We start from the raw sequence: 10,145 nt of genomic DNA, 5'->3' as shown, positions 1-10,145 counted from the left end.
GTAGGTAGTGGTGGTAGTGTTTTTTGTGATGCTGGTCTCTGTTGGGTGCCATGTTCTGGAGCAGGAGCACCACACTGATCTGCTGGCAAGAGTCCCTTTGGACAGTTGAGTTGGAATACTCAGTAAATCTCTGGCCCACCAATGCTATATATCTATGCGTGTGTGTGTGGGTATATATATATTTTATATCCTCAGTCCAATTGTAGATTAGACTTGCTTGAAGGCTGACAACTGTCTTTGCCCCCTTGAAGCTCACAGGTGTTAACAGAAAGAGGAATATGGGCTGTTATGGGCAAGCGATAGTTGTCTGAATGAAGATCTGTTTTGATGTAAGACTTTTTTCAGAATTCTAATGGATTGACAGTTCGGATTAGAGAAAAATCTGAGCATATGCCTTAGGGATCTTTCTTCCTCTATGCAGTTACAGTGCTAAGCAGGCTATATAGCAAACTATAACATTTCTCGTTAGCAATTGAATGAATGAGTCCTAAGAAGAGAAGTTTTGGTGAAGGTTTGTATAGTTTTTCTACAGGAATGATACTTGAAACGAGTGCCAAGTATAAAAAGAAAAAAAAAGCTTAATTTTTGGTTTCATATTTAAGTCACACAGAAAGATACAGGCCAAGAGTGTGAAAAAGAGTAGTAGAAGAGAGCATTCTGCATGTCTGCTAACGATGACTCAGTTTTTGATACTCACCAAACTCATTGTGAGAGAGTTTTTTTCTCATTTTAATAGGAAAAATCTATTCCATAAAACTATGACCATGAATATTCAGATTATTTTTTCTTTTATTGGATGTTATATAAGCTGCCTGTAAGTTAATTTAAGTATTTACGTTAACATTAAGTATTTAATTAATATTAAGTTAATATTAAGTATTTAAGTTAATTTAAGTTTCAAATCATTAAATGGGACTTCCGGATGATGCAATATAAAGAAATCGTAAACACTGTTGTTTATTCCTGTAACACAAATAAAATAATGGTCCAAATATCAAAAGTTCCATAAACTTTTCAAATCAAAACTGTGAAACAGATGTAAGCTACAGGATGCACTGAATATCAGTAGTACCAACTTACATCCCTGCCTAGTCATTTCTAAGTAGATCATGATAGTACTGTACAAATTTTGGTCAGATTTCCTATGCCATTTAAAACATAACTCATCCAATCTTAGTAATCGAATAAAGTAAGTGGCAGGGATGAAAATTGAAGTTGTTAAGAGGCTGTTTTCTGATTTTTATATTTGCATCCTGATACATGGTATAGACTGTATTTACCAGAACACAATCTTCAGTGCTGCTAGTCTGACTTTCTTTGGTGCTTTTTGTGTTTAGTTTGGTTGTTGAACCTACCTGCTTCTTTAAACATTACCTTTTTCCACGTTCACTGCTGTAATGACTTTAGAAACTTTGGCAGCTATCCTGCCTAATTTTGCAAGAGGAACACTTTCTCACTTGTCTTGAGAGTGTACTCTTAATTGAAGCCATGCGAGGGTAGTTAGAAAGGATGATGCTTCTCTAGAGCTTTGATGACTAAAGTATAGAAAAGAAAGAAAAAAAATGTGATCTGTGCGTCTCTGTTCTGCACAGGTTTTGAGTTAACTTTCAGTGTTCTTGCTGTACAGTTGTTGAATAGAGTATAATGTGGAAGCAGGCCTGCCATAAATTAAAATGACGTGGTAGACAGAGGTGGGGAGATCGGGATTTCTTCTGGAAACTTGCTTTCTCTTAATTTGTATGGATTTTTGTTCTATTTAATTTTGTTAATAAATTGGGTGGGATGGGGTGAGAAAGTAGTATGTCTTGTATAAGAAAAATTAAAATTTGCAACTTTAGGAAGTGGAGGAACCAGTGCTACCGAACATACCCCTACCCATCAGTGCTGCATCGCTGCCTCAGTTCAATTCTAGTTTCGTTGGTAGTAGCGCTGTCTCAGCGTCACCGAGCGCTGTTTCAACAGCAGCAATGAGCACGGCAACTCCAGCAGCTGCGACGGGCATGGCAAATCCATCAGAGGTGGAGGGCATGACAGATCCATCAGAGGTGGAGGGCATGACAGATCCATCGGAGGTGGAGGACTTGACAGATCTATCAGAGGAGGAGGTGGAGGACATGATATATACAACAGCGACGTCGGGCATAACGTGTTCAACAGTGCCCTCAGGCTTGACATATCCAATAATGGCGGCGGGCATGCCATATCTACTGATGACAAAGGACATATCAAGGTCAACAGCGGCAACGACAAGCGTGGCAAATTCAACGGAGGCGGCAGGCATGGCAGATGCAGCAGCGACGGCGGCGGGCAAGGTAAATCTTTATGCTATAAATAATGTTTACAATGAGTATACTGCTTTATTGCGAGTTGACTTTTTCTGTGGTGCTCATGAAACTAACAAATATTAGTTTCTACGCAGCTGAATGAATTGGGGTTGTATGCCAGTTTGGGGAAAAAGGCATAAATGTTTTGATTCTGCTTCTCTCAGTCTTAGAGCCTGCCAACTCCCATTTAACGTGATTGTATAACTGCTTCAAATGCTGTGGAAGTCTGCGGGGGAAGGGGGGTGTGGACTTTATGCCAAGTTATTTATAGTGGTTTTGGCAGGGGTAGAGTTAATTTTCTTCGTAGTAGATGATGCTGTGTTGCAGATTTGTGAGCAAAACAGTGTTGGTAAGGCACTGGTGTTTTAGCTGTTGCTGAGCAGTGCTCACACAGTGACAAGTCCTTTTCTGTTTCTCACGCTGCCCTGCCAGCGAGGAGGTCGGGGATGCACAAGAGGCTGGGAGGGCACTCAGCCAGGACAGCGGAGCCCAGAGGACCGAAGGGATATTCCACACCATTTAGCATCGTGCTCAGCAATAAATGCTGGGGGAAAGAAGGGGAAGGAGTGGGGAGTATGTACAGGGTTATGGCATTTGTCTTTCCAGGTAGCCATTACATGCGATGAGTCATTAATGCTACCTCAAATTTAACAACTTTACTTCTTTATTTCCGGTTCTTTTCCCTGTTACACTTGGAGGGAGTGAGCGAGTGGCTGTGTGGTGCTTAGTTGCCTGCAATGGTTAAACCACAACTTTATTTAAGTTATTAAATTAGAGGTAACGTGGTCATATAAGCCTCACATAGAATGAGCCTAGGGTGCAATAATTGGCATATTATTGCAATAAAATAAACATTAATCTGTTCCAGAGTACTTGAAATATTTTTTGTACGGTTTGAAGTAGACAGCTGCTTTAACATGTTGAGGTGTTTGCTGAAGTTCTTGGAGTATCATTGGGCTGAGTTTGCCGTTCTTCAGCTTCCTGGCTTGCTTTTCCGTGCATTTAGACCTAAGTAGCATCTCCAGCTTTTCCTCTCAGTTTCTGGAATTTGGTTTTGAAGATATTGTCCTATACCCACTTGGAAACTTCCCTGTGTTTTATTATTACTTTCATCTGCAAAATAACTCAAACATCAGGTTTTTCGACGTCACTGCGGGACTTCTGTTGGGTAGTGAATTCAGGTAGTTGTTGCTCTTAAATATAAACCTTTAATTCTTTTGAAAATACAGATACAACCAACAAGTACTGTTAGCAGTCCTGAGTTTGCGTTTTCATCTCCAGTTGTGAAATCTACTGAGGCAGAAGTGCTACCTACGTCTTCTGTAAGTAAAATAATAAAGGAGCTTGACTTTTTTTCTTAGGCATTTAGTAGGCTGTTGCAGAACACTAAAGCAGAATCTGCCTTAATGGAGAAAAGTATGTAGGCTTCTGGCTTATAATTTGTCATTCAGCATGCGTGCTACAAATGTGAAGAGCAGCTTTCAGATTTGGTTTTGTGTGTGCATTCGATTGAAGTTCCTGTGGCTTGAGAATCTGAAAAACCTCTCTTGTTCATAGCAGATTGGGTTTACATTTAGTGTTCCCGTTGTAAAATCGGCAGAACTTTCTGGACCCAGTGGTACTCCAGTGACTCCCTTTCTTACCCTAGGTAACTGAAACTTTAGCACTTCAGATCTGAAGTGCTGATTTTCCTTTTTTTCTTTATTAAATCTTCAATCTGTCTTGTCTGCGCATGCTAGCAATTCCAGGCAGTGTTGGACTTCTGCAGTATTTTTCCAGTGACAGATCTGCTTTTATATTTTTTTTTTGTTTTGTTGCTTTTTGTTTTGCTTGTAATCATAAAGCATTGCAAAGTAAGTAGAATTTGTGAAGAGTCTTATGTGAGAAGCATGAAAGCTGGAAATTCTTGTTTCTAACAAAAGTGAGTATAATCTGCTCTAACTAGGTCACATTGTGAAAGCTGTTTTTGTTTTCCTTTTGTTTCAAAAGACACCACCACCTCAACCAACATCAACACACAGAAAGAGGAGGTCAAAGATTTTGCTGGTGGTCCCTTCACCACTGCCCACGTATTAAAGGAAGGAAGCGTCTTAGACGTTCTAAAAAATCCTGGTGAGATAATGAACTCCTTTTAAAAAGATGCTGCAAAAAATACGCTAGCATTTTTTATTAAAAAAAAACCAACACACGACTTATGGTTAATAGAGTATCTGCTATAAATATGAATGTAGGAGAGCATTACATTAAGCGCTGCGTTTGTTAGGGTGCATCTGCCCCCTTCTATTCTAAGTGGTGTTTGTTGCTGGAAGTAAAACTGCAAGATGAAAAGCAGATGGGTTGCATCTCCTTTACGTGTTAGGATGTAATTGTAAATGAGGTACTAAGAGAATTAGCCAGATAATCGGTGTTTCATTTTAAGTAAATACAATTTGTGGAATTGAAAAGGAAATGTTTGTAAAGCTCAACACTCCTGTCCCACCTTCAGCCCAGGTGAAGAAAGAATAGGAAAGAGCTTCAGTTCCAAATACATGGCGAAAGCTGCGAATCTTTGGGCCTTAGCTTACAATGGCTCCTGTGGATTAAAATTTAAACTGCAAACAGAAGTGGAGTGTTTTACGTTAAAAACCCTTTTCTGAATTTTGTTTTTAAGCAATTGCAATTGTTTTCAACAGTTTCATAAAGTGTGTCTGTGGAAAAGATATCTTTTAAGAAAAAGGGCTTTATTGAATTTGATCTTTTCCCAAAAGTCTTCTTCTAACTTACATACTTGTTAAGAAGGCAGCACATTTCTCTGTTGGAAAGAGCTAAGTGAGAGAAAATACATTGTGCATTTTGTTTAAGGAAAGACCTCTGAGTGAAGTGACATTCACTTTCTTTATCGGTTTAAAAGAAGCAGAATCTAAATCCACATTGTTCAAAGACTTCATTTTTGACTAAAAAAAAACCAACAAACAAACCACAAAACAACTATGTTCAAGGTAGATTTACAAGCAACTTGAGCTGCTGTTTAAGATGCATTTCCTTTAGTCTTTCTGTATTAGTAGCTTGTCTTTTCTGTTAAAATTGCCACCTTTTAAATAAGGAGTTGTCCTGTGTCCGATGCATTTTGAAAAAGATTATAGAAAATTAGACAGTTGTTCAATTGTCTTGAGTTTTTATTATTTAATTAATATTCAGCATCTGTGGGAAAATACCGTACGGATTGCTGCTCCGAGTACAAACTTCTGTACAGTTACTGGAGTAGATTTGAGTCATCTGCTACGGAAGGAGGAGCTTTAGAAATTTGATTCGATTGGGCATCGCGTCTTAATCAAATTGCATTATTTCCATTCCACGTTGGACTGTCAGATTTCAGTCAGCTACTGTCTGTTTGTACTTGTATCGACCAGTGAAAATGTTGATTTAAAGCTTGCTTGGAAACAAAGAGTTAAATGAAGCTTTAACGAAATGTTCTGTTGTGACCCAGTGCAGCAGATGAAATTTCATCCGTTTAGATAAGATTTCTGGGGACTTCCTGTTGCGCTCGGTCTGAATGTCTAGTTGTAACCATTGGCACCTGGGTTGAAATTTTTGCCCTCTAGTAAAGTCACTTAGTTACATGTAGTGAGGTGCTGCGCTAACAGGAAGACTTTTTTTTCTTGCTTCCTAGACTTTGGATTGTTGAAAACACGCTCTTCTACGTCTGCACAACCTACAACAAGCACAGTGGTTTATACTAGGCCTGCAATAACAACTTTTTCTGCAGGTAAAGAGACTTCTAAACAAGCATCGTACTGGCAATCTGATACATGTGACCCTTTTCTGCAAAACAAAGACATAAAGGACAAATGTGTAACTTGTCAAGCTACTAAAGCGTCAACAGTTGAGAGTATGAAACAGACAGTAAGTTCAAGTCAATGCGACACCTCAAAGCCAGCAGCGCCCCCAGCAGGGATGCTGGGCTTTGGAGACAAATTCAAAACAGTACCTGGAACGTGGGATTGTGATACATGTCTTGTCCAAAACAAACCGGAAGCTACAAAATGTATAGCATGTGAGACACCAAAACCTGGAACGGGAGTAATGCCTGCTCTGACATGACCAGTGGTCACAGACAGCTCGGTGACAGTGACATCCTCCTCGAGCAGCACTGACACAACAGCCACTCTGGGCTTTGGAGACAAATTTAAGAAGGCGAAAGGCTCTTGGGACTGTGGAATATGCCTTGTACCAAATAAGACGGAAGATAACAAATGTGTAGCCTGTCAGTCTGAGAAACCAGGTATGGTCCTTTTTTTCCTGTTGTTTCCATCCTAGCCTCTGTGAATCTTGTACAGAATAAAAGTACGTTGCATATATGGAATATTTTAAGCAACACGATTCCCAGGTACGGTTGATGGGTTAGCGGCTGTCTGCAGGATTGGTTTACAGGCACTTCAGAGGTCTCAGCCCAGGTTCCAGCCTGTCGCATAAATTGAACTGATTGTGAAATGTATTAGTACGGAGCTGGATCAATGCAGATACCCCCGGCTTTGCAGCTGGTGAGGGAAGATGGCTGAAGTGGGTGACTTAATTTAAAAACAACATAGTGATTTTTCACTGGCGAAAATGAGAACTCCATAGAAAGAGTTAAAAATGACTGCGTTTTTCTCTTTCAAAAAATAAGTAAAAAAAATTACAGAATGTGTCCAAAATGCCTCTACTCACCGTTTGTATGTAATTGAGGGGAGATGTGAAGCCAGATTTCAAGACAGTGTAGTCTTAACTAGTCTTAAGCTAAAGCAGAGAGATGCCTATGAAGGTCAGTGGTAGGCTTCAAGAAAGCGAGTGACCCGCTGGGTAACTTCTTCAGGGCAGTACTGGGTTGTTTCCCATTGTGTGTGACCGTAATTGATTTTGAGCGTGGTTGTATTGTTTTTAAAATACGATTCTAATTCTAACTTTGACTCTAAATGTCATTTAACATGCCATTACATCGAAAAACACCTGTGCAAATATATCGTGGAAGAAACAAATTAAGATGGACTAGACCGGGCTTTTGTATTCATCCTGTGCGGTAAGACTGAAATTTCCTGAGGTAAGATAATGGATTTCAGACAGAGTTGATTCTCTTGGACTTCCAACCTCTGAGCGGTCAGTCGGCATCTTTGTCTGAGGCTCTTGCCATTGCAAGGAGGAATTTTGGAAATGAGGGGTTTACTGTGACCATGGTGCAGTGAATTGCACGGTTACGTTGCACTTGTCAAGAGGAAGAGCGATGCAAGTAATACTAGGATAAAAGTTTTCTGCGTGTGCTGTGGAAGGGAAGAGCCATTCTTGTCTTTCCGGTTTTGAATTTGAAGCGTTATCTTCTGCTTCTCTCTTAAAAGGCACCTTTTTTTTAAAAGGCACCTGTCAGGCCTCTTTATGGAGGTTACACTGTGGTCAACAGCAGCAGAAGCTTGTGTGCTGAACAGAGTTGTGTGTTGTTTGGAAGCTTTGAGTTCCACTCTGGTTTTTTTGTTTGTTTCTTTGTTTCTTTGTGGGTTTTTGGTGGCTTTTATTTTTTTCAGGGGCGGGGGGGGGAGTTGTGGAGTAGTTTTGAACATTTCTGTGGGATTTGACAAATCAGATTTAAAAGTTAATGCTCATTTTATAGTTCATGTTCAAACAGGATGGTTAACTGTCTTGTTTGTCTCACAGAGGGTCCAACACCTGTGACCAGTAGCAGTGCATCTGCATTTTCTGCTCCTTCTGGAGAATTTCTGGATTTAGACAAATTCAAGAAGCCTGAAGGAAGCTGGGATTGGGAGACCTGCTTGGTTCAAAACAAAGCAGAGGCCACGAAGTGTGTAGCCTGTGAAAGTGCAAAGCCAAGCACCAAAGCAGAGCTCAAAGGTAATCCTTAATGATTAAAACGAGGATGCATATTCTGTGATTTATTTTTTGGTTTGCTCTGATTTTTTTTATTTTCTTACCTGTTAAGCACAATTATTTTTTCCTTTGAGGTGTGGCAAAATTATTCGTTTTTCCTGTAGGAATATTGCCTAGATAACATCTGTTTCCACACTTTTCCCCAAGAATAAGTTTATCCTTTTTAGAGAAAAGCTTTCATTAATGACGTGCTTGTTCTTTACATGCCCTACACGTTGTTCATTTGGAGTTCAGACTAAAAACATGATCTTTCAAAGAAGTTCGTATACTTTTTAAAGCCAGGTGGTGGGCAGAAAACACAATTGTGAAAAGTTTTATGTAGAGAGGAAGCATGGGGTTTTCTTGTTTGTTTTACTGTTTGGTGGGTTGTTTTTTAAACAGTTTTGACTGGAAAGATCAGGACTAGAATGTAGTTCAAACCTTCATGTACTTCAGGTAAACAGAATATCTTTTGTCTTCACTTGTGCGCTTATGTCCATCAAGTAAGACCTCTGAAACCATACTAGAAAAAATCTGCGGGATTTGATATGTTCATGTACTAGAGCTTTAGAAAAAGTTTAATTCCTATATGCAGCATGTCTTCTGTCCTGGTTATTGATATGTACGCAATTAGTAGCAATCCCTTTTTTGATCTCAACACTAGGTTTAGACAAAAAATTGCGACACCTTAAGGAACCTGTCCTGCATCTCATACAAGCACAGAAGTTGCAGTGTCTCAATGCTAGCAGTACAGTTGGTGGTAAAATCTTTAGTAGGGTGAAATAGAGGCCTCACACTTTTCAGAGAAAAAAAGAGATGAGAGAGAGTATCTTATTCCCACGTACTTGCAACTATGCTGCAGAGTGTACTGCTGTTACTCTAGTGCTACAAAGGTCCAAAAATCACTGAACAGTTATTAGCCAGTTTTGTATTCCTTTAATTTGTTGAAAGACTGCAGTAGAGGATTGAAGTTTTTATTGAGGATCACTGTGTGGAAAAATTCTGATTGTTAAATGTCATTTGTATGACTTAAGAACCGCGTTTTGGAGTACAGAATTCAGTATTAATTCCAGAAGGGGTAAGGGGAAGGACATTAGCTAGTAATCCCGAACAAAAGCAGTGTATAGAGCTATACTGATTTTAATCGCAGTATTCTTACAGTTGGTCTGTTACTGAACAGATATGTTTTGGGGAGATATGGTGGCCAGGGAGGCGTGTGTGTTTGTGTGCTTCCTCTTCTAGTTAAGGTTCTGGGGTTTGGTTTTGTCAGGAAAATTCGATGAGGCACCTTGTGTAAAAGGAAATGTTAACCAGCATTTTTCAACACGGTGTAGTCCCTTAAAAGTGTCATAGATGAAAAGAGGCCATAACGCTGGGGGAAAAAGTTAGTGGGAAACTGAGAGCAGGATCACATTCAGTAGTGAGAGAGCAGCAGCCTAGGGAAAGCTGATGAATGACTGTAACAGATAGTTCTATTTTAAGTGTAAAACAACACTCAGTACTTTATAATGGTGGTCTTACCAGAGGGTTCTTCTCCATGGCTCCTAAAAGCACGTCTTGAAGGCATTCGAGTGCAGTGAACTTAAGCTGTAAGAGTTGGGCTGGTAAGCTTGGCCTGATTTGAAGCTGTAGGCACGGGGCTATAATTTCTGAACAGGCTACAAAAGAAACTGTACCACTGTGCTTTTCAGTGCTCCGTTTAGCAAAGCCATCAAATTGTTGCAGGCAATTGATGTTGTTCTTCTAAGAGCACCTGAAAGATATTTTTGTTTGAAGAGTTCAGAGGTACCGGTTAATACTGGTTCAGATAATTACAGCCAGCTCTTGGTGTTTGTGACCAATAAAGTTTGTGGCTCCAAAAGGAGTGGGTTAGTGCTAACTGATTAACTGCTGTATATGCAGAAATATGGAATCTGATTACTTACGCAGAGAGCACTTAAAATGTATTGT

The 10,145-nt window shown here is 39.7% G+C and overlaps 1 protein-coding gene across 2 annotated transcripts; it reads left to right on the top strand.

The window, feature by feature from the left end:
- Positions 1 to 444: 444 nt before the first annotated feature.
- Positions 445 to 7,778, top strand: LOC136790906 (nuclear pore complex protein Nup153-like). Of its 2 annotated transcripts, XM_066997733.1 has the most exons (5): positions 445 to 511; positions 1,839 to 2,312; positions 3,554 to 3,646; positions 4,314 to 4,436; positions 5,974 to 7,778. In XM_066997733.1, the coding sequence occupies exons 2-4, from the start codon at positions 1,968 to 1,970 to the stop codon at positions 4,398 to 4,400; spliced, it is 525 nt and encodes a 174-aa protein (XP_066853834.1). In that variant the 5' UTR covers positions 445 to 511; positions 1,839 to 1,967; the 3' UTR covers positions 4,401 to 4,436; positions 5,974 to 7,778. The 2 variants fall into 2 exon arrangements, with proteins under 2 accessions (XP_066853834.1, XP_066853835.1); XM_066997734.1 differs by lacking the exon at positions 4,314 to 4,436 and having other exon boundaries at positions 448 to 511.
- Positions 7,779 to 10,145: the final 2,367 nt, after the last annotated feature.

The sequence above is a fragment of the Anser cygnoides genome, chromosome 5 (assembly GCF_040182565.1).
Source record: "Anser cygnoides isolate HZ-2024a breed goose chromosome 5, Taihu_goose_T2T_genome, whole genome shotgun sequence".
Classification (NCBI taxonomy): Eukaryota; Metazoa; Chordata; class Aves; order Anseriformes; family Anatidae; genus Anser; species Anser cygnoides.
Note: the sequence above shows the minus strand (reverse complement) of the source record. Positions and strands in the feature narration are given on the sequence as shown.

What these genes read in the sequence shown, in the direction of transcription:
- LOC136790906 (XM_066997733.1), top strand. Translation starts at nt 1,968, where the DNA reads ATGAGCACGGCAACTCCAGCAGCTGCGACGGGCATGGCAAATCCATCA. An exon ending in CAGCGACGGCGGCGGGCAAG is followed by an intron (nt 2,313 to 3,553) that starts GTAAATCTTTAT and finishes TTGAAAATACAG; the next exon opens with ATACAACCAACAAGTACTGT. An exon ending in AAGTGCTACCTACGTCTTCT is followed by an intron (nt 3,647 to 4,313) that starts GTAAGTAAAATA and finishes TTGTTTCAAAAG; the next exon opens with ACACCACCACCTCAACCAAC.